The sequence below is a fragment of the Physella acuta genome, unplaced genomic scaffold, assembly GCF_028476545.2.
Source record: "Physella acuta isolate Inbredline_101_S28 unplaced genomic scaffold, ASM2847654v3 ptg000596l, whole genome shotgun sequence".
Classification (NCBI taxonomy): domain Eukaryota; kingdom Metazoa; phylum Mollusca; class Gastropoda; family Physidae; genus Physella; species Physella acuta.
The window spans coordinates 253,438-276,634 of NW_026732115.1; the positions used below are offsets into that span (position 1 = coordinate 253,438).

At 32.8% G+C, this 23,197-nt stretch overlaps 3 protein-coding genes across 13 annotated transcripts; all 3 read left to right on the forward strand.

Moving 5' to 3' along the window:
* Window positions 1-1,610: 1,610 nt before the first annotated feature.
* On the forward strand, window positions 1,611-5,840 carry LOC131947515 (myb-like protein V). Its single transcript, XM_059308740.1, has 3 exons — window positions 1,611-1,671; window positions 1,747-3,877; window positions 4,113-5,840. Exons 2-3 carry the CDS (start codon window positions 1,819-1,821, stop codon window positions 5,093-5,095), a joined length of 3,042 nt encoding a protein of 1,013 aa, XP_059164723.1. The 5' UTR covers window positions 1,611-1,671; window positions 1,747-1,818; the 3' UTR covers window positions 5,096-5,840.
* A 1,710-nt stretch (window positions 5,841-7,550) lies between these two features.
* Window positions 7,551-14,575, forward strand: LOC131947519 (uncharacterized). Of its 8 annotated transcripts, none has more exons than XM_059308749.1 (9): window positions 7,553-7,788; window positions 9,354-9,473; window positions 9,833-9,919; window positions 10,127-10,348; window positions 10,518-10,574; window positions 11,556-11,649; window positions 11,792-12,012; window positions 12,225-12,356; window positions 13,320-14,575. In XM_059308749.1, the coding sequence occupies exons 3-9, from the start codon at window positions 9,895-9,897 to the stop codon at window positions 13,694-13,696; spliced, it is 1,128 nt and encodes a 375-aa protein (XP_059164732.1). In that variant the 5' UTR covers window positions 7,553-7,788; window positions 9,354-9,473; window positions 9,833-9,894; the 3' UTR covers window positions 13,697-14,575. The 8 variants fall into 8 exon arrangements, with proteins under 8 accessions (XP_059164738.1, XP_059164732.1, XP_059164733.1 ...); XM_059308750.1 differs by having other exon boundaries at window positions 9,354-9,425; XM_059308754.1 differs by having other exon boundaries at window positions 7,554-7,788; window positions 10,142-10,348.
* Window positions 14,576-15,809: 1,234 nt separating this feature from the next.
* LOC131947516 (ATP-binding cassette sub-family B member 10, mitochondrial) lies at window positions 15,810-22,114 on the forward strand. 4 transcript variants are annotated; one of them, XM_059308744.1, is made up of 13 exons: window positions 15,810-15,942; window positions 17,106-17,551; window positions 17,775-18,178; window positions 18,386-18,520; window positions 18,640-18,786; window positions 18,929-19,064; window positions 19,189-19,275; window positions 19,711-19,935; window positions 20,156-20,235; window positions 20,405-20,585; window positions 20,816-20,859; window positions 21,318-21,352; window positions 21,547-22,114. In XM_059308744.1, the coding sequence occupies exons 2-13, from the start codon at window positions 17,158-17,160 to the stop codon at window positions 21,782-21,784; spliced, it is 2,106 nt and encodes a 701-aa protein (XP_059164727.1). In that variant the 5' UTR covers window positions 15,810-15,942; window positions 17,106-17,157; the 3' UTR covers window positions 21,785-22,114. The 4 variants fall into 4 exon arrangements, with proteins under 4 accessions (XP_059164727.1, XP_059164726.1, XP_059164724.1 ...); XM_059308743.1 differs by lacking the exon at window positions 15,810-15,942 and adding an exon at window positions 16,157-16,300; XM_059308741.1 differs by lacking the exon at window positions 15,810-15,942 and adding an exon at window positions 16,510-16,701.
* The last annotated feature ends 1,083 nt before the right edge of the window (window positions 22,115-23,197 follow it).

The following is a 23,197-nucleotide window of genomic DNA, read 5'->3' on the forward strand; positions in this document are numbered from 1 at the left end:
GCAGTTATATTTGTATGAAAAACTAAAGCAGTTAAATATTTTAAGATCCAATGATATAAAAGTTGCAAATGCAGGGAACTAGAAATTTATTTATTTTTGCATTTAAGGCTACATTTCTATTCATTATCATCAAGCCACAATTTAACTAAATTATAACCTGAAGTTGTTCTTTAGTAAAAGAAACAATAATTGACTGCACAGAAATTTAATGTTCTGAAAACCCCTTTTGTAGTAATTTGAACTAAAAACTTTGCTAATAAAACTTAAAAATAATATTATAGGCCTACTTTTTTAAACCACATTTTAAGGAATAAAATGAGAAAAAAAACCTAAATTGTTTTTTGGTTTTTTAAATTTTTTTACCAAAAAAACTATAAACATAAAAACGCCAGTGACATCCCCAATCTTTAGTTAAGGTTTAAGTGTCCAACAAAAACCTCACAATAATAGGCCAATAATAGGCCTTATTTAAATGATTAAATTAGGCCCCCTCCTGCCTCTGCCAGACTGTTAATTTTTAATTAATAAGTCTAATCTCAAACAATGGCTCTACTACTTGATCTACTAATTAAACTATACTTATAGTCTATAAATATATATTATATATATCTAGTATTAGTAAGTTTACTAGTACTACAAATCTTTTAAAAAGTCTAAAAAAAAGTAGTAGAACTAGGACTGAGTGGGTAGGTACTAGTAACTAGCTACTTGCTAGTACTAGATCTACTACTTATTACTACTTAAGTACTAGATCTAGAATCTAGTAACAGTATCAGTAACTATGGACTATAGTATTTCCAAACTATGATCGATCATGATGAGTATGATGAAGTATTCAGAAGTATGATGAGGCTCATGAGGCGTCAGAGGTAGTGACAGGTTGAGGTCAGATCTAGTGATTTAGTAGAAGAAAGGCTAGGGCAGTTTACTAACTACTAGATCTAGATCTAGTACTAGGCACTAGGGCAGGGTTAGGGACACAACGACAAAGAATCCAAAGATTTGAAAGAAGAGAAGTAGAAACATTCACATTGGCAGTTCACTGAGTTCAGTAAGTACTTGAAGTAGTGTACTAGATTTAGATCTAAAAAATACTTATAGTTATAGTAAATACGTGATGACAGTTGAGTGAACTTTTACTTATAGTATAAGTATAAGTGTACATAGACCTACATGATTTACAATCAACATTATTATTAATATTATTCCTCAAAAGCACTTTTAAGACATAGATCTAGATCTAGATCTAATCTAGATCACTAGATCTAGAATCTAAGTAATAGTAAGTTTTGTTTATATTTTCGCAGCATTTTTTAGAAAAATGAGTTATTGAGTATTAACTAGATGTAAGCAGTTTAAAAATTAAAGTTGAGATTTTGTTTCTTAGATTCAACCATTTTAAGTTTATTCCCTATTCACACTTAGATAGACCTAATCATAATAATTAATAATGATAAAAAGTCTTGCGCAAAAATTCACGTTAAATTGCAGCTATTTGTTATTTGTTAAAGAATTTTTTAACAAGATTTGCTTTTTTAATTATTTTTAAATACCTAGATGTACATTTTTGTTTTACCATTCATGGTTCCGTTTTTTAATCTTAGGTTAACCTCGATTCCAGATTGTTGTTCTGTTGTCAAAGATGGCCGACAGTTGAAATTTGGTTTAAATGTTAACATGTTGACTAGACTTAGATATATGTTCTAGAATATCCAACAAAGCATATATATTTTCTTTATGTTCCAGATATAATGCCTGATGGTGCTATAATCATTTCCTCAAGTGTCTTAGTAATAGTATAGTAAATGTATAGTAATAATGCCGGGGCAAATTAGTATGACGACGATGGGCGATGCAGAAGTTTCTTTATTTTCACTTGAACTTGTTGTTGAAAAGGTGTACATTCCTCATGTGCCATGTCGTTTTCCTGCTATTGCGTTCAGATTGTTGGACTTTCCGACCATAGTTATAAAACATGTAGAGGATGATTTGGGAAAAGCTATTCGAAACAAAATTGCTATGGATCCATACTATAAAATACCTGAACAGTTTATTGAATTAAAAGATAAACATGGCAATTTCATGGTTAAAAAAGGAAAATCCTGCTTATTCAAAATTTCTGCAGAAGTATTAAAACAGCATCTTTCACAGACACCTTTATATGTTATGCTTATTGATCTTTTTCCTGAGGTACCAAAGCTAATTGGAAATAGTTCTGTACCTCTAAATACATTAATTGAATCTATTTGTGTGGATATTGTAAAGCTAGGATCAACAGTGCCTTCAGTACATGGAGATAAAGGTCTTTTCAAAGTTTATAATCTAATGGGTAAAGAAATAGGCTACTTTGTGCTTGGCTTTCGTCTACTTTGTTTAGGGCCAAGTTTGATTCCACATATTCCAGACTCTGTATTATTTCATCAGAAAAATACAGCACTTGAAAATATAGAAAATGAAAATCTTAAGCAACAAATTCATCTAACTGAAGAGAAAAATGATAATAAGCATGCACTGAAAGACCACAAGCATTCTTCATCCATGACAGAACCAATGCAAAGAGATGTACTTCTTCAAACTATTGAAATGGAAGACAAAGCTGTCCTTGTGTCTTTAGAAGATAACAAAACTAATGAAAAGAAAGATATACATATGATGCAGACCATTTCCACTCAAACTGATAAAGTTAAAAATAAGGAAGTAAAACAAATACAAAAGAAATGGCTTGAACATTTTGACCATCAAAATGATGATGATATAATTATAAACAACATAGTGTGTCCACCACCAATGTTTTATAACAGTGAAGCATCACCTATGATAAAAATTATGAAACAGACCCCAGTATCTCTTTTGCATAAAGATGACTCATCTGTCACAGACTTATCAGAGATTGAAAGTTTTGATGGTTATGGTTTACATATCGGAAAGCCCAAGAAGATAAATACTGTTGATACAGATCTTAAATTAGGTGTAAGTAACCCATCTCCACCAAAGTTGCTGATTCCTCAAGCAAGACCAGGGGAACACATACAAGGATTATCAGTAGCACCAACTGCTGGGTCCATTTTCCCTCTGTTAACAGCTCTAATTAATGAACTGTCATATATTCAAAATCCACAACTGCTACTAAATTTGCAAAACCAAATACAAGCAAGTGCCACCTTAAAAAATCTTAAACCTAAAGAACAGGTTGTTGTAACTAAACCACATGATGAGCCAAAGGGAGAAAAGCTGTCTCCTTCTGTTGTTTCAGCAGTAGCTGCAGCACTAACTAAAAAGTTAGAAAATTCTAAAGCAAATGTGGAAAAAGACAAAAAAGAACTTGTTCATGTTGGTAACAATCAAAACATAATCAGCGCAGAAGATAAAAGTACAAAATCAAAACAAAGCCTGATTAACAAAAACTTAAAAGGTAAACTTGTGTTTGGTATGACAAATACTCAACGATTGAGATTGCAAAAGACAAATCCTCAATGGTTGAAGCTTGCAGAGAAGGCAGCTGCTGATCTTAAAACTAAAAAAATTACCAGCTCACAAAAGCCACCAGAAATAGATGAAGTGAATGCAACCACTTTTTCTGACACTCTGACTGAAATTAGACGACTAGCTGAGAAAGAACTGCATAATACAGTAGGAGGAGACACTCTTTTAAATGTTGCCAGTGAAGTAGAAAGTTTAGAACCAAAAAAATATCCTTCAAAGAAAAGAGCGCAAAAGAAAAAATTAAATGAGACCAGTGTTCTAGGCAAAGCAAGAACACACAAAGTTGGTGGTAAAACAAGAAGTGAAATTTCTTTTAGTAAGAGCCAGGGAGAAAAACAAATATTTTCACCTTTGGAGAATAAGAGCCCTCAAACAAATGTGGATGCTACTGATGGTAACAGAAATTTGTACACTATAGTAGCTATAATACGTATCACTAAGTGTATTTTGTAAAATTTTAACTTACTGCTATAGTTTTGCTTAGAGTAACAGACAGATAAAAGAAAAATATACTAAAAGTTATACCATTTGGATATATAGTTTAGCTATATGTCTTACATTTACAAGATATTAGTATTTGTACATAAATTAAGTTAAACATATTTATCTATAATTTTTTTCTCATCTAGATAATGATGATCAAATCAGCACCCACAGTGATGTCTTGAGCTCTAGGAGTAGGTCCATAGAGGTTCGTCTTCCTTCAGCAGAACCAGACATCGATATTTCTTCTAGTGCTGATGAAAGTGATGAGGAAATACCTTTACCAGATGATAGTGTGCAAGAAAATAACAAAATACAAGTTTTGAATTTCCCTAGGTATTTGTCCCAAGAGAAATCTCTACCAGATTCCATTAATGGTGAGCCTAATGCTTCTTTAAATGTTAGTGGAGCTCTTGAAGAAAACTCTCCCCTTGAGTCAACTCGCCATTCTAAAAGCCTAACGTCTGACCAGAATGATTCAAGGGTGTTGCAGTCAACAGAATATGACACTCGCCAATATTTATCAACAGATGAACCTGAGCTACAAGGTTTAATGAGTGAAGATGGTAATGTTTCAGATGCCGCTGAGAGTGGCAGGAAGTCTGTCTCAATAGTGAGGACATCACAGAAATTTCCTGTAATTAACCCACAGTTGTCTGAAAATTCTCCTGTGCCGTCCATAAGAAGATCTGCAGCAAAGTTTGACCCGTCTGCTTACAGTTACATACCATCCATTGCTGACTCAAAGAATAGAATCTCACCCACCTCTCCCAGACCATCCCCTCCTAAGAGTAATGTTTCAAGTAGAACAAAGTCAGACCAAGCACCAAAAGCCCAGAACAATCTGGCAGCTAGCCCAAAGCTTCCCATAACACCCCGATCTTTAGTCGCCAGTCCAAAATATCCCATTCCTCGCCCACGAAAGCCTATTAGAGAGTCCATTCACACAGATTCTTTAAGTTCTTATATGCCTTCTGATCCTGACAATGTCATTGTATCATTATCAAGCAACTCTGGAAACTATTCAGATGATTTTCTACAGTTAGAAAGTGGAGAGAGTGCTGATCCATCTGTAGAGCAGTTCCCAAAGATTATTTCAAGTGCTAAGCTAGGATACACCATAACGTAAACATAAATCATTGAAACAGAAGAAAGAACTACAACACTTTTTTATTACCATTGATTAAAAAATATAGAGTAATTAAACTTTTAACACAATTTTTTTTTTCTAAATGTATTGTACTTATAATCCATCATAACATTGTATTAATATTAGCTCTAAACTTGAACCAATAGGTTCCTACTAAAGTTTATTACTTTCCTGTTCAGTGAAATATATAATAATTATAGACAAGCACCTTGATATTGTAAACAATTTGTAATATTTTAATATTTATATTTAAAATGTTAATGTCTTCATCTTACTTTTAGTTATTAAAGCATAGAATATTGTATTCATCTTTGTATCACAATAGTATATCACAACATTATATTTGACTTATTAGAACTAGTTTGAGGTCTAATCTATTATTTGTCATAATTCATATCTTTTTAAAATGTGCTTTTGTCTTCAAGTTTTTTTTATGTATAGTTATCCTGTTGTGTCAGTAAAAAAAAAAAGTATTTAGGTCTCCTTGCATTTGTATGTCACACTAAAATATATAATAACAGGCTCTGTACTGTAGAAATCTGGAAGCTTTTAAGACATTTTTCATTTTGTTATCTTTAGCATGCAATATATATAGAGCAAAAAACAAAATAAAGGTTACTTTGCCCTGTATGAACAGAAAAAAAATGGTCTGTCACATTATTTCCAAAGGTTTGTATTTGAATAAAAAAAATATTTTATCTATTCACCCTTTTTTCTTTTGTTATCGTCCAAATTCTAGTGGCTTTTATCTTTACTTTCATACACAATTGAAAATGTTTTATCAAACTGTTCTGGCCACAGAAAATTGCTGCAAACTGAGACTTAAGATTAGTAAGAAAACAATAATTGAAGGTGCAGTTGAGCACTAAATTTCTTTTTGCAAAACTAAAGATTTGCAATTACAATTACTCCATCTAAATAACAGCTGATAGCTATTTTCTAAAGAGGGGCGCATCACAATAAAAGTGTTGATAATATGCTGACCTAAAAATAAAACATATTAAAGCATAAAAAATTAAAGATCTAACACAGTTTTATTTGTTGTGTAACAGGAAATGTTAAGGGGGCCCAATAAAGCCCTAATGGTAGCCCATCCAGTAAATCACCCAAGATGCAAACTAGATTTAAATATATATATTTATTTTTATGTGTTAAAAGTTGTATTGTTTGTATAAGATTGCTGCAAATTTATAATTTTGACTGTTTTTTTGCTGTTTAGAAATTTAAAATTAGCTGCAAGACATTTCTACATATATCAAATACACATTGTGATTCAGCACTTAATTATCAAATGATCATAGCCCCTTTGTCTATGCCAGATGTCTTTTTTCTTGTTGGCCTTTTACCAATATTTGCCTAGATCAAGGACTATGAAATTGAATTGCACAATTTCGAGATCTTAGATATTACCATTTTATCACAAAACAAGCTTAATTAAGGGTTTGTTCTACCACTTTTTTTAGACAGTGTAGTCTGCACTAACCAATAAAGAAAGGAATCGTTTGACAAAATTTGTTCTGTGAGGGTTAAGATTTATCATGATTATTATTTTCACAAGCTTTTACTTAGTTCACGTCTGTTTAGGGATCATCAATTTATGACGTCCAAAAAAAATTCGGAACTTCCCCTCCCCCATGTCCACTTTTGACTGTCCCCACCCCCCCCCTTCATTACGGACGTCTACAAAAACTTAATAGGCCGCTCAAAACTTACTACCAATTTACTAGTTCAGTAACGTGTACTGTGTACCTATAAATATATTTTTTATTTATTTTAAGGATTGTCACTGTCTCCATTACCAACCAAACAACCAAAAACGCATGTAAAGTATTCAACCCTTTGTTGGAGGGGGGGGGGGGGAGCTGGGATTCTATCACAATATAATTTTCTGTACTCGTTACACAGTATTATTTTCTGCACTCGTTGAATGTTTTTTAATGCCTAATATTAGCATTTATGATATTAATTAGTCGCAAGGCCTTTAATTTACTTTAAAACAATTTCGAAGCTAATTGGAGGTGACAAGATTAAGTACTAGCGATCGCTTGATTAACTTGCGGTGAACTATTGGTCATTATTTAGTACTAGATTCTATGTCTAAGACTAAGTACTAAGTAGGTCCTGTTGACTATAGATAGTATCTACAATACTATTACTTATTTGTACAAAGTGTGCATCTCTATTTTTGCAATCAACAAACAAAGCATTTCAGTCAGTCTCTTTGTTGTTTTTATTCATTTGTTAAAACAAAAATACAAAACAAATAAATAAGTCGTGTTTTTTGAATATTCATTTTTATTCATTTATGAAAAACAACAATACAATACAAATATTAAATTCGTGTTTTCCTAATGTTTTGGTGTGTTTCGGTTATTATAATAAAATACGCTCAACTGGAGGTAAACAAGCAACGGAGAATAAAATACACTAAAATGGAGTTTTACCACTATGACCTAGATCTATAGGCATACTACTAATACTACTTTTAAGTGGGCCTACTTTATTGTTTGAGCCTATTAATTAATTATTATGGTGTAAAATTAGTCTTTTGTAGTCGACCTATTTATAATATTATTTTTCACTGATGCCGAAATTTAGATCAACCTTGATCCTTGACTGAGAAACAAAATCGGAGTTTCCCAAATAGAAATTCTGGTGAATCACGGAAGAAGGTAACAAAAACACGACCAGTCTAAATTCTAAATAGATCTAGATCTAGATCTAATACCTGACCACAATTAGATAGATTAGCCTAATAATTAGTATTAAACTACTAGATCTACCAATTTTTGATGGGAAGTGACTACTTATTACTTAAATATAATGAATGAATGTTATTGACGGTAATCTATCGGGTAATCTATCGTTTTGGGTACGTAAAATCGCCCGCGATTTGTAATGTGAAAAACAGGTGACTCCTTAAATTTTAATAATTATTTCACATTTTGAGGAGGATTTATGTTTTAAAAAATTCAAAAATGTTTCCTTGATTCATTTATGTACCTGTTTTTAAACAATTGAATTAAAACTTTTCCGTAATAAATGAAGACTAGCGATGTTTCCAACAGATGCAACCATGCTCATTTACTAAAGCAGCCATCTTGTCTTAAGTTTTATTTTTATAAGCTTTTAGCGCCAGATTCAGGGGGAAGCCACTCTATTTTACAAATGGCTGCTGTTTATATAGCAAATCTTGCTCTCAGACACTGCTGTTTAAAGTTAATTTCTAGCCTATATCGATATATTTAGCCATAGATTTAGGTTTATTATTCATTTATCTATAATATTTGACACAAAAGTATCACAATATACTTCTATTAAAGCCTTGACAATGAGGTAACGTTTTCGTACATAAATAGCCGCGGGCGATTTTACGTACCCAAAACGATAGATTACCATCTATCGTTTAGGTACGTAAAATCGCCCGCGACTAGTAATGTGAAAAACAGGTGACTCCTTAAATTTTAATAATTATTTCACATTTTGAGGAGGATTTATGTTTTGAAAAATACAAAAATGTTTCCTTGTTTCATTTATGTACCTGTTTTCAAACAATTGAATTAAAACTTTTCAATAATAAATGAAGACTAGCGATGTTTCCAACAGATGCAACCATGCTCATTTACTATACAGCCATCTTGTTTAACTTCTTTCTTTGTTGACTAATAGCGCAAGATTCAGGGGAAGGCAACTCTATTTTACAAATGGCTGCTGTTTATATAGGAAATACTGCTCACAAACACTGCTGTTAAAAGTTAATTTCTTGCCTATTTTGATATATTTAGCTATTGATTTAGGTTTATTATTCATTTATCTATAATATTTGACACAAATATATCAAAATATACTTCTTTAAAGCCTTGACAATGAGGTAACTTTTTCGTACATTACTAGCCGCGGGCGATTTTACGTACCCAAAACGATAGATTACTGTTATTGACAATAAATAACTTATTGTATTCGGACTAGTGACTAGGGTCCGAGTAGCCGTCTCAGGAGTCAGTGTAGTTGAGTGTAGCCACGGCCGCTAAAAATCCTTAATGTAACTGTAAGTGTAAGCCTTAATCGAGGGCCGCTATTAGTCTAGCTAATTGGTTCAGAAATCAGTAGGCTTATGCCCTCTATACTATACTCTATACATACTGTTAGAGTGTATAGCAATCATACGTCATAGAGAACATTTCTACTTCTACTTGAAATTCGATAGGCCTAATCAGCCTAATGGTTTGTTTTAAAGTTTGAACCCAGGACCCAGACCAAGCAAACTGAAAAACGTACTTGGGGTCATTGTCACCATTGTCACGGCATTGTGAGTTCACATAAGCATCTGTTACAACCTCCTACTACTATCACGCAAGTGAGATAAGCTTTCATTCAAGTGTTTATTTTTATGATTGGAACAACAAGAATAAATTTACGGATGATATTTAGAATCGACCCTTTGAATCCCGGACAGATTCTCTCCCCCCCCCCCCCCCCCCCTGACCTCAGTAAATTTTGTTTTTTATACTATGATGTGTTTTAAAATAAATTAACATAATTTACAATTACTTCTAAGAAATATTACATTCAAATTCTCATTTCAGAATGTACCCATAAAATTAGACAATTTTTTTCTTAACTTATAGCATTCATTGACTTAGTGTTTACTGTCTATTAAAAGCAGAACTGTAATTACATTAAATGAATTAGTTAAAATACACATTTGTTTTTCAGAATTTGTCATGGGATTTTGTGTTTATATCTTTTTATGCTAAAGAGGATATTTAATATCAATTATGGCAACAGGAAATAATAGCAAAGGTAAATTGATTAACAGCTTTACATACATCACAAAATGCTATTGCAATAGTAAATAAACATACGCTACATATTATAGTTGTCTTTAACAGTATTACTAAAACTTATAATAGAAATATAGTTAATCTAAGTCTTAAAGACCAATCTGTGTGCTCTGATTTGAATAGATTGAAAGTATTGTTGTGTGTGTTTGGTTTCAATTATTCTAAGCTAATACAGTTGCAGGTTCTTATGGCAGTGCCAGGAGCAGACAAGAAACTGCAGCAACTGCTATAGCTGAACTTACCAGCATTCAGAGAGAACCTACAGCTAGGCCTAACTATGATGCTGAAGCTACACCAGCAAAGTCGCTGGATCCAGAAGCTGCACTAAATGAAGCACCAGCTCTGTCGTCCTCATTTAACAGCACAGATCGACCAAATATTTCTGCAGGTATTAATTTGCATTAACCAACAAGTATTGTAATTTGATTTTTTTTTTGTGAAAGGGTAAAGTAATATCTAAATATGCTCATAAAAAAACTCAAGATATTATTATAATTATATTATAATTAAATAATTATACACTTCTCATACTCTTCTCTATATTAATCTATTTGCAGATGAAAGGCCTCATTCAGCATCTGATCTTGGCATTAATTCAAGGGATAATTTATTAGGTACTGACATGTATTTATCACTTACTGTGTAGTTGTTTTTTTTTTTTTCTGAAAGAATATTTTAATACTTAGTTTATGAATTTAAAATATGGAAAATGTTGTCAGACAAAAAAGACTACTCTAGATACTTCATAGTTCTCTAAGGATTAATTTGTTAGCTAGCTGCATATCACCAATATTTTAGATACAATACTATTTAACAGGAAATTACAAGGCTAGTCAGTAATTGCATCCAACAAACAGAACCATTCAAATTACCAGACTGGAACATGCAAAGTTACCAATAGTTTAACTCGACCTTCCCTTTAAGTAATGAAAATCAAAGTTTTTTCAATACTTCTTTTTGTATGCAGAAATACAAAATGCATGCTGCATTCTCTTAAAAGCCCTATATCTACATAGCACACAACACCCTTGAAAGTGATCTTTAAACAAAATACCAAAACGATGACTGCCTTCATGTTGCTGGGAATTTAAATTTTCCCCTTCCAAACCTTACTTCCTATGAGGCAAGTGAAGTAGAGTTCACCTGTTTCTGTGACCTTGGCATATGGAGGGATGATTTGGTCAGCACTATGCACCGCCGCCTTTACTTTCCATAACATGAATTAGGTACCCATCAGAGCTGGGTGGACTCAGGTACGGTCTACTGACTTTAACCTGAATTCAAACTCTAGACTTTCTAGCTCTTTACCGATAGGCAACTCTGTCCCTTAATCTTAATGTAGCCATTTGTAATGTGTAACTGATGTGTGGTGTTGACATAGTTTGCAATTATCCTAAGATAAGATTTTGATGTTCCAGTTACATCTAACACAACATATTTCATTTGGATATTTTAGCCATGACATGTGTTCATAATCCCTAATCATATCATTGTTTTTTATTGTACACTTTTTAATGAATATTTGGGTACAAATGTCCAAAATGTTATTGTCCTTACATTTTGTCTTTGCTAACTTTTTTTTTTTATATATTTAGATATATCTTTAAAATCTAAACGCTCAGACAGACAGAATGATCCTGAAAGAAGTACAGAAGCAACTGTAGAGAGTGCTTTCCAACAGCTGGCTTTGTAAGTTGTGCTGTTAAAGTATACACGTTTTTTAAATATTTCTTTTCATTTTCAGTATTGATAATTAAAAATGAAAGCAAAATAACTCAACTTTCATTGTTGTGTGCTTTTATAATAAAATTTATCTGATGTCGTTTTTAAGGAACATTCCAGTGTCATTAGATACAGATGTTGGTGCTATTGGCATAGCAGAGAATCAACCGTCTTTCCGCACAGTATCTTCCTTTGGTCTTAATGGAAGAAGCAATGAAAAAGGTGTACATCCACAGTGCCCAACAGACACTGGTGATTCAGCACTCTTCAGTCAAACAAGTTCATCAGACAAAAATAGCAACCGTTTAACTTCTTTAAGTTCTATTGAAGGTATTATATCTTAAAGTTCTTGTCGAGTATTTAGCTTCTTAATTTGGCCTTTGTAAAAATTACTATTAACAAATCTGATTGCATACATATGATACTAAATTTATTAAATGAGCACTAAATGTATAACAGTAAATTCTGTTTTTGATTATTTACTTCATTTTAGATATTTATTATTTTTACTGCAATGATATACCGGTACATTTCTTTCTTAGATAACACATTCAACATTTCGCTTACAAGTAATGTTTGCGATAGTCAAAGAAGACATCCTATTATACCGCCTAACCATCAGCAGGCTAACCATATACCAGTCTATGGTGGTGCTGCTGCTGCTCCAAGCCAAGGTACAATGTCAAAATATTTTTCCATTCGGAAATGGGGGGGAAACAAAATAAAATTCTGTTTTATATGGTTTGTATTAAATTGATTTAAAATGGGTGTGAACAAATTGTCAAAAGCTATTTTTTGTATTTGTTTCTTTAAATTTTAATGCTACTTTTTTACTTGTATTTTTTAATCACGTTTTTAATTAAACCGAGAGTGATCTCCCCTATCTTTCTCGAATATTCTTATATAACACTACAGGGGATGGCAACTCGAATATAGACAATATTTTTAATCCATTTTATTTACTTAAACTTTTTAAAATAGAATAGAATCTCGTAGAAAAAATAATTGCACACCAAGCAAACGCCAAACTATCTGTGTATAATAGTGCAGAATATCATTAGCACATGCTTTTTTTGAGAAATCAGAAAAAGCGTAAATTACTACTTCCGGTCAACGAAAATTACTCAAAATTTGATAGAAGGCGGAGAATTAGATCTTTTACTTACATGTGAAATTTCATTTATCTATCTGAAACAGTACTCGTTATAGGCTTTTGAAAAATTGAAAGTAGAATAAGTTCCACTTTCGTTTATCCGAAATTGCTGAAAAGTTATTACAGAACTACAACTTTGATATAATTCTTATATATGAAATTTCATCAACATAGCTGTAACGGTACTCATTTTATCGTGTTTACAGACACACATACACACACACAGACATACTGACAGAATTGCAAAATTAGAACGCTGAAATTTTGATAAATCTGCTTTTAGTATTTTTGCCCGATTAAAATAAGTCCCCTATACTCTGTATATGATGAAGTACTGAGGTGTAAAATTATGAAAACTGTCATAATTTCATGTGATTTTTGTGCACGATTACAAGACTTCCTCAATACTCTGTATATGAGAAAGTAAAAATATGTAAATTTAAATTTTCTCTATTTTGTTGAATAGTAATTTATTTAATTCTAGGTCCCCCAAGCAGTACTATATCTATGCGGTCAGAAATTCCAAATGACTGTCTAGTACGGAAGTTACCCAGAAAGATGATTCAGCTAGTTGCATCTCATCTTCAGTGTAAACTAATGCATGGAACATGGAAAGACCTGGTGGAACTCCATGACTGGAATTATGACCGGACCTTCATCTTTGAGCACCAACCACACCCTGAGGGAATATTTTTCTCACTACTTAGAGAGAACGAGTTCCAGAATTATACCTTAGATGAGCTTCGTAGAGACTTATTTAATATTCCCCGCAAGGACATTCTGCATGATTTAAATGAGATGATCCAACAGCATAATGAAGGAGCAGCCAATCAGGTGCACAGACTAAGCTCACGCACTTAGTTGTGCCCTATCAGTGACCATTTCACTCAAGAAAAAAACCTTTTAAATTGTGATTTACCCCGGTATGATGTGTTAAAGCTTGTTAAAATATGTAGGAAAACACCTATGTTATCAAGCATTGACAAAATGAGATTCACATTTTTATATATTTATCTTTCTTGTGTTTTGTGCCTTTTATAAAATGGTGGCCATCAAAGATATAGGCCTATACATGGAACATCTGCTTACTGATATGATTGCTATTGATCCTCATAAAAGTGATGTTGGTCTTCACATTGTCTATATGACTCTTACTTGAGTTGTCAAGGTGTTTTCTAGTAATTCTAGAGATGTTGGTGGGGACAGTATATATTTTCGTGAATTATGGTTAATTCTTTTAATTTGGACTTTAAAAATAAGATGCTGTACCCATAAAACTCGTGATTTTAATAACTTAAATATAACTTAAGCGTGGTCAATGGTAGAGCTTGAAGACTGCTAACCCAAAAGGTTTGGGTTTAGACCCCAGGCTCATGTCACGTAGGATGTCTCTTGAGTCAGTCTTTCTTGGATGAATACATGACTCATCTTTGGGAAAGTAAAGGCAAGTGGCTCCTTGGCTTAGTACTGCCCACAGTATCTTCATATGCTGAGGTCACACAGACAGGTGAACTATACTTCAAGTGCAAAAGGGTACTTAACCTGCCTACCATGTGCATTTAGGTTCTGGCATATGCTAGTTTGGCCAGGATAACCTCCCATAGCTGCTCTGACTGTTTTGTGCAACTGAAGTAATTTTTAACTTTTTATCTTATGCAAGGTTAAGAAAACAACCCTTGCATGTCACATCCAAATATTTGATCATATACCTGCCTATCCAGTCATAAAAAATAAAATTGTATTCTCTTGTTTCGAGTTGAAAAATCTTTTAATACTAATGTGTGTAATACTCATATTGAAAATAAAATTGGGATCGAAGAAGAAATAGGGATAAACACAGTATTCTTCACTAAGGAGCACATTGACACATCACTATTTCTTTATTTTGTCCAGATAAGCCCCCACCAAAAAGTTAACTTCTGCCACCCAAAAAAAGATTCTAAAAAAGAGGATATGAAACTTGCACTTTCACATTTTAATTGAAGAAGGTGAAATTGGGACATAGACCTATTTACATGGTTCTTTCCATGCATTTACATATTTCTAACTTAAGTCCTAGATCTGGAGTCTAGATGTTTATCTATAGTCTGTTAATTAAACAGTTTGATGTAGCATTGTTTTCTCTATACTTAGCACATTTATGTCATGGTGTCACCCCCACCCTCTTGTAGTAATTGTCGATTTGTACTTAAAAGACTATTTAACTTTACACATTAATGGCGCTGACAAAAAGCATTTTCTTCTTTACATTTTTCTATTTTTTGACTGTGTCTCCTGGTGCGGTCCGCACCCCCGCCCTTGCTACACCTCTGGAACTATGCACTCTTTTTTAGCTCACGTATCTATAGGACTAGTATAAACAGGGGCGTAGCGAGGGGGGGCGGGGGTGCGGAGCGCACCGGGTGACACCATTTAGGGGGTGACACCAAGGCAAAAAATAGCAAAATATATAGAGAAAAACTTGAGGGGGGGGGGGTGCAAATCGAAAGTATGAGGGGGGGTGCAAATCGAAAATTTGAAAGTTTGTTCCCGGGAAGGGTCGCTACGCCTCTGGGGGGTGACACCATTAAGTGCCGCGCCGGGTGACACCCGACCTCGCTACTCCACTGAGTATAAATAAGTTATTCTTATAATTCACAATCAAACTTGTGAGTTGTAGGCCTACACATCGTTTTTTTTTCCTCTCAACATATTAAGCGTAGCCTAGTCCTAAAGGTTAGATCCGAACTGAGTTTCCCTCTGTGTAGGTTTGATTTTTTTTTTTTATATAACCTAAATGTCAAAGGTGATAGATCTAGGTCTAACCTTTTAAGGTAGAAGTTTTCAAATTTGAGTCTGATCTGTTAAACTATATTCCTAATAGTATCAGATTTAGAAATCTTGACTATGTGGTCACCCATAAATGACGTAACGCTTTTTGACGATTTTTACCTCCCCTCCGTAATACATAGTTACGGAACGCCCCCCCCCCCTCCCCCCCTCCAAGATAACGTCACGGCTCATCATATGGACGACCCCCATTCTTTAATATTTAATCTTTTCAGTGAAAACAATTAAAATGGCTTTAAGGGGGCTGACGCTAAAGCATTATGGACTTTCTATATTATGTAATAATCAAAATGTTCACTGTGAATGTGTTTATGTATTTTTTAAAGTATTTTATTTTTAAGTAGGCATGTTCCTTCACTGTGCAGCCTATATATTATGTTTCACATAGACCTTTCCATGCATTTACATATTTCTAACTTAGGTCCTAGATCTAGATCGGGAGTCTACATGCTTACTTTCTAGGCCCTAGTTCGTAGGCTAACCTTTTTTTTTATGCCTCGCGGGCATAATGTCGTTTCAATGAGAGATCGAGTTGGCCTACTGGAATGAGTTGCCTAGGCTTTTTAAAAATGTATATGTAGTGGACTCTATAATTTATATTAAATTATATTAGTTTAACAAAACAACAGACGGAAGGTGAGTCTTTTATATTTTATATAGATCTAGGGTCTAGATCTATATAACATATTAAAATTATAAAATTTGTAAGGGGCTTAATTTTCAATAAATACTCGAATATGCCTAGTCGTAGATCAACTCTGAGATCTAACATAAAACAAAACATTACATAAATTACATGGCTTACTGAGCTAGCGTAGGGAAACACAGCACATTTTGGTTTTTTACTGTTAGCGGAAATAGATCTAGATCTAGCTCATTCAGCTAGATTCTATTATTAATCTATTTACTAACTCTAGTCTTTAGAGATCTCTAGACTAGATCTAGAATTAAGAATAGAGATTGCTAAATCTTCATCACAAATCATGACTGCGCCCTTCATTCATTGGTTACACTACACTACAATGTGACAATACATAGTAATTTATACATAATACAATATTATATATAATATTTATTATACATTATACATGTTATTGTTTACATCAGTAACAAACTAACTAACAAATTCAATCCATCTTCTTCCTAAACTATTCTTACTCATCTTAGTTCTTCTTCTTACTCCACCATACCACTGTTACATATCAATTATCATGATATCAGATAGATCTAGAAGTAGATCTATTAGTAATCTATACTAGATCTATATAGTAAATACTATAGTTACAGTATGATGTAACCAAAATACTGAAAATAAAGTAAAAAAAAAAAGTAAAATTTGAACACTATTCTATAGCTGTAGTCTGTAGTAATTACTAATTAGATCTAGTTGACTATAGCTGCACTATAGCTTGGTTTTTTTAATTTTTAAAAATTTTCACAGAAATGATCTCACCCCTTTAAAAAAGGATTATTCATGACTTTGTTTCGGCATAATGGCAGCTTTGTTAAGATCCTCATCCATCTCACGATGTCTACATATGTCGAATATATCAGGATGCTCTATGCAGTTGATTTCAGCATATTGCCATCAACCTTGGACATCTGGCTTAATTAAAACTAATTCTTTGACATCATTCAAAAATCTGATCTCTTCATTTCAACGCCCCAGAAGTTTCCATATATTAGCTAAACAAAAGGGTCAATCTAGCAATAAATCCACACCATTGATCTTGTTCAAGAGGATTTTTAGATCTTCATTGCAGTTGAACTGTAAAAAAGTAGGGGACAAAACATTAAAACCTAATGGAATAGAAAAAAGAAAACCAAAATGGAATGATCTTAGAAGATTGACTGGTCTTGCTAAACCTGAAAAATGGAACATTGCAGGTAATTATTTTCTTCTAACTTTTAGTCTATATTTAGTTATTATTTAGTGATTTATTTATTTAGAGGTCAGTGCTTTACCCAGTTTTATTTACACCCCCCCCCCCCTCCACATTTTAATGGTTTATTTTACTATTAACTTAAATTTCCTGTAATATTTATTTTCCAACATATAAATTAAGTTTTTGTTCTTTATTATTAAAAAAAATTTAAATTATGTTTGCAGGTGCAGTAGTTTGTATGTGTATATCAACTGCCGTAACCTTAAGTGTCCCATACTTCATTGGCAAAATTGTTGATCTTCTTTACACATCTGAAAAAGAAAAAGTGGTATCCAATCTAAAAAAATTCTGTGGCTCTTTGTTTGTTATTTTTGTGCTGGGTGCACTAGCAAATTTTGGTAGAGTTTACCTCTTGCAAGTATCTGGTCAGAGAATTGTCAAACGTCTTCGGGAACAGCTTTTTAAGAGGGTTTTATCCCAAGAAGTAGCATTTTTTGACACGACCAAGACTGGTGAGTTGATCAATAGGCTGTCATCAGACACCCTGGTTGTTGCACAATCTTTGTCACAAAATATATCTGATGGGCTACGTTCTATCCTGCAGACATTGGTAGGAATCAGTATGATGGTGAGTTGTTTTTTAAATGTACTCCCTAATGTTTGTGTGTGTGTTTGTAAAAATAAGTAAAGTACCCTTTTAAACTAATGGTTCATGGGGACGATAAAATACCTGTTTTTTTGTTTTTAATTCTAAAAAAGAGTTAACTGTAGCCAAACTTGACAAACTTTGTTTCTCATTTGATTACTACACACTCTTTTCATCCTTGGTTTGCAGACTTTCATCTCTCTGAAACTAACTCTGATTTCTATGGGCATAGTACCTCCTCTTGCTGCCGGTGCCATTATTTATGGACGCTACCTGAGAAAAATAACTAAAAAAGTTCAAGATTCCCTGGCTGAAGCCACTCATGTGAGCTAATTAACAAGTTTTTTTGTAATAATTTACCTTGATAGCATTTGAATGAACCATTTATTTTAATTTGTAAACTGATGAAATGTTGATAAAATGATGAAAATTGCAATGTTTAGGTTGCTGAAGAGAGGATAGCTACCATCCGCACAGTCCGTGATTTTTCCCATGAACAGAAGGAGGCGCAAGCCTATACAAAAGAAGTGGAAAAAGTTCTACAATTATCTTACCAAGAAAGTTTAGCTAGAGCTGTATTTTGGGGTTGTGTAAGTATCATTTGTTGCAATCTATTAATCAACTTCACACGTAATTGTATTTTCTACATTTTTGTTTTAAAATGAACAAAGTAAATGTAAAAAAAATCTGAGATACTCAAATACTTGTCATGAAAGATAACTCTTTTTGCAGACTGGTTTTTCAGGGAACTGCGTAATTATTTCAGTTTTTTACTTTGGGAGTTACATGATGATGGAATCTAACATCACTGTTGGTGACTTGTCTGCCTTTATTATGTATGCTGCATATGTTGCTACATCTTTGAATGGTATAGTTTTGCTACTTTGTCTCATACATTGTTCTAGTTTTTAAGATAATAGATAGTTTTGAAGTAAATAAGTATTCACCTATTATAGGAAAATTGTGTTAAAAATTATTTTGTTTTATTGCAGGTATAACGACCTTTTTAACTGAGTTTAACAGAGGGATTGCAGCTAGTGAAAGAATATGGAATCTTTTGGACAGAAAACCTTGTATAGGTAAAGACATTCTTTATTTTACCTCAGCATGCTGTCACTGTTCATTTTGAAATATACATATGTATATATAAATATGAATATTAAAATGATTCATTTTGTTATTTCTTACCTGTTGCCCCCTTGGAGCTAGTGGTCAATAGGGCAGATGAAGTAGAGTTCACCTGTTTCTTTGACCTTGGTTTATGAAAGGATAGTATGCCCAGTCACCCTTTACTTTCCTAACGTATGTCAAGAACTTATCAAAGCTGGGCAGACTCAGGGACATCTGAAATTGAGATTTTTGTCTTAGCAGCCATATGTTCTACTGTGCAACTGTAACATCACATTTTTCTTACCTGTTATACATTTTTAAAGGTGTTCTGATATATAGCTAAGGGTTAATTTGGTGTTTATAAAAAAGTGTTTTTTATTTTGTTTCTTTTGTGTTGATTTTAGAACTGGACTATCTGACAAAACCACAGCTACAGTTACCCAGTATAGCCGGTAAACTGACATTCCACCAAATGTCTTTTAGCTACCCCTCAAGGCCTGATGCCCCCATCTTCACAGATCTAAGCCTGGATATCCCTGCTGGATCATTTACTGCTTTAGTTGGCCCCAGTGGCTCTGGGAAATCTACAGTTGGAGCATTACTCTTGAGGTTTTATGATCCCACCAAGGGTGAGAATTATGTGTAGTAGTATGGGTGTAGGCTGCATTTTAAGATGGATGAGAGCTGTTATATGAACTAGATCCTATAATATGTACCTCAATCCTCTTTTTATCGTCTTCATTAGCTATCTAGCTTACTGTATCAATTCAGTTGCTAAAATAAAATGTTGAAAAAACCCAAACAATTCAATTTAAAACTGATTGACCATCTGTTTTAAAAAAAAATTAGGACATATAACGCTGGATGGGCATGATATTCGAGACTTAGATCCTCATTGGCTCAGAAGAAAAATCGGAAGAGTTAGTCAAGTAAGGCAAATTTAATATATAATCAATTAAACTTTGCTGAATTTTTTTTTTGTTGCTATTAAAATATAATGGATGCTACATTGTAAATCTCACAATGCTAACATATATTTTTTTGTATTTAACTTTTAAAAATGTGATTGATCTGGCACTGTTTGTACTTTATTTCAAGGAACCTACTCTTTTCTCTACAAGTATTGCTCAAAATATTGCCTATGGAGCTGAGAATCCAGAGAATGTAAGCTTGGAAGAAATAATAGCTGCAGCTAAAGAAGCCAATGCTTATAACTTTGTGAAAGACTTTCCTGATGGCTTTAATACTGTAGTGGGTGACAGAGGATTATTACTCTCAGGTAAAATTGGTTAATACAATTAATCTTGGCAGTCCCAGAGAGGTTAAAAGAGGAAATTATTTCCTATATAGAGGGTGCTGGAGGGTCCCTTTTAAATAGAGTGAGTGAGATATCGTTAGTGCTTTATTGGTTAATGAAAGGATGTGAAGGGGTGGGGTGTGATTTAGGTTGATGTTGTCAGTGCTACATAGAACTTACAGGTACAATAACTATACCTCTTTATATCTCAGGTGGTCAACGACAAAGGGTTGCTATAGCTAGAGCCATATTAAAGGTAACAGTTGCTTTTTATATCTCGTTTCAACTGAATATCAACCCTTACAGCCCTGGGCATATACTTTTTCCATTTTCCTTCCTTCGTGCTCATGTGCAGTTCAACTTTTCTAAGTCCAGTTGTGTTAATTTCCATCAAACATGCGTAGTTTACAAGTATTTGACCTTTCATTGCAGTACTAAGCTGAATATTTATTTGAACTAGGATTATGTTACTTTTGCTTTTTAAATTATAAAATTTGCCTGATTTTTGAGGTAATAGAGGTCAAAAAGTAGGTGCTTTATGGGTTAATCCTGTTAAGAATTTAAATATTCAATTGTGATCATAATCTTAATTGTCTCAGTTCTATAAGGATGTTAATCTACTGAAATGTTAATGAAAAATAATTAATTTAGAAAATGCACTTTGATAATGTAATGACTTGTAGTATAATGATGTACTCTTATGTGTTATTGCAGAACCCTAAAATTCTTATTCTAGATGAAGCAACAAGGTAAAGTCTACTTTTCAACATTTTTTTGCAGCAAAAAATTGTCTTTTTCAATCTTAAAATAACTTGCCTACCAGTTTAAAATATTTTTTGTTCTTGCTGGTATATTTATTGACATGTAACTTTTACTTACTGTTTTTAAAATAATTAATTTTGACACTGGAAGGAAAGTATTTTAACTTCCTTTTTATTTCTAGTGCTTTGGATGCTGAAAGTGAATACCTGGTGCAAGAAGCCCTGGAACGTTTACTAGTTGGACGAACAGTTTTGACCATTGCTCATCGACTGTCCACTATAAAGTCAGCAGATAATATTATTGTCATTGATGGAGGAAAAGCAGTTGAAAGTGGAACATACCAAGATCTGATGACTATTAAAAATGGACTTTTCAGGAAGCTAGTGGAGCACCAAACTATAAGCAATGGAGCTTCTTAGGTGTTCAACAACTCTGTAAAAATCATTGCATTTTAATCAGATTAGATAGATAGCTTGCATGTTGCTTATACTTGTATGCTTTGAATGGGTTGGGTCTTTGAATGGATTAGTTTTTCTTTGTTATGAATTTAAAATGTTTACTAGAAACCAGTAGCCTACAACTTTGACTAGTTGGTTTTTTTCTTTTTGAATATGTGTTCTAGTCAGTAAAAGATTTTAGACAAATTGGAGGTATTATAAGAAATGGCATAAAATACTCAATGGTTTTGTTAGGTTGAATAATTTTAGTTTTATGTACCTGTATTAGTAAAATAAAATTACAATCATGTATGATTGGGTACATTTTTTTTTCCATTAAGTCCTTCAAATACTAATTCATTTTTATTTCTGCAAGATTAATCAAAATTTATGTTAGCATCATTCCATGCTACATGTTGCTGTGATAAGTGCCTGAATTTTTCATTACTGTCAACAACAGTTGATAATGTATTATGTAGTGATATCTCATTGTTGTGGTATTGTCATTTAATCTAGTTTAAAATATATTTTTTAAAATGTGTTCAAAAAGCAATATTCTATAATCTACATTAGTATGCAAACATTTCATTCTTTAGTTATCCTAAAATTATAAACCTTTAATGGCTATTAAATTATTAGTTAAATTATAGCTTGTAATAAAATTCATAGTGGTATGTGCATTTTTAGAAAAATAAAAAACTTGTTCATATTTTGTTTTCCCATTTGTAATATGTAATTTTTATATGGGATTGTAACTGGCTAGTGTCTGCTTTTCTGACACTGTAGTCTAAATTTATTTATTAAAAATGTATTAAATACAAGCAATTTACCCCCATTCCCTGTATATTACTCCTGTCAATTATTAAACCTTGTAGGGTTTAGGCTAGGTTTACGGATAGGAACAGGGTTTGTGATAGTGATAGATTTAGGTTAGTAATGTTCTGAATGCAGTAAACTAATTTGCCTGTTGATACTGTAGGCCCATTTCAAAGGCATTTCATACATACTTTATTTAATGATAACATATATAATATGTAAAGTAATGTCCTAGACCCATAAGCTATTAATATATTAAATAACTTATGTCCAGTCTTTACCTGCCTTAGACATGTTCTCCATATAAAATACAAATAAGCTTGTGATTAAAATAATTATGACACTCAGACAATTTACATTTTTAGAAATATAGCTTTTAAACTATTGAATGCTGTGTTTGTGTAAATTGTTTACATAGAGATGACTTTGTGTTCAGTGACCAGAAATCTTAAATACAAAAAAAAAAGAAAGTTAAGAAGTAAGATAAAAAACATAATAACCCATGTCTGCCCACAAAAGGTTGCTACAAAATAATTCTCAGTCTTTCGTTTGTGTTAAAAAATTGTGTTCTCCAGTAAT

What these genes read in the sequence shown, in the direction of transcription:
- LOC131947515 (XM_059308740.1), top strand. Translation starts at nt 1,819, where the DNA reads ATGCCGGGGCAAATTAGTATGACGACGATGGGCGATGCAGAAGTTTCT. An exon ending in AAATGTGGATGCTACTGATG is followed by an intron (nt 3,878 to 4,112) that starts GTAACAGAAATT and finishes TTTCTCATCTAG; the next exon opens with ATAATGATGATCAAATCAGC.
- LOC131947516 (XM_059308744.1), top strand. Translation starts at nt 17,158, where the DNA reads ATGGCAGCTTTGTTAAGATCCTCATCCATCTCACGATGTCTACATATG. An exon ending in TGAAAAATGGAACATTGCAG is followed by an intron (nt 17,552 to 17,774) that starts GTAATTATTTTC and finishes TTATGTTTGCAG; the next exon opens with GTGCAGTAGTTTGTATGTGT. An exon ending in CAGAGGATTATTACTCTCAG is followed by an intron (nt 20,586 to 20,815) that starts GTAAAATTGGTT and finishes TTTATATCTCAG; the next exon opens with GTGGTCAACGACAAAGGGTT.
- LOC131947519 (XM_059308749.1), top strand. Translation starts at nt 9,895, where the DNA reads ATGGCAACAGGAAATAATAGCAAAG. An exon ending in AACAGGAAATAATAGCAAAG is followed by an intron (nt 9,920 to 10,126) that starts GTAAATTGATTA and finishes AATTATTCTAAG; the next exon opens with CTAATACAGTTGCAGGTTCT. An exon ending in TTCAAGGGATAATTTATTAG is followed by an intron (nt 10,575 to 11,555) that starts GTACTGACATGT and finishes TTATATATTTAG; the next exon opens with ATATATCTTTAAAATCTAAA.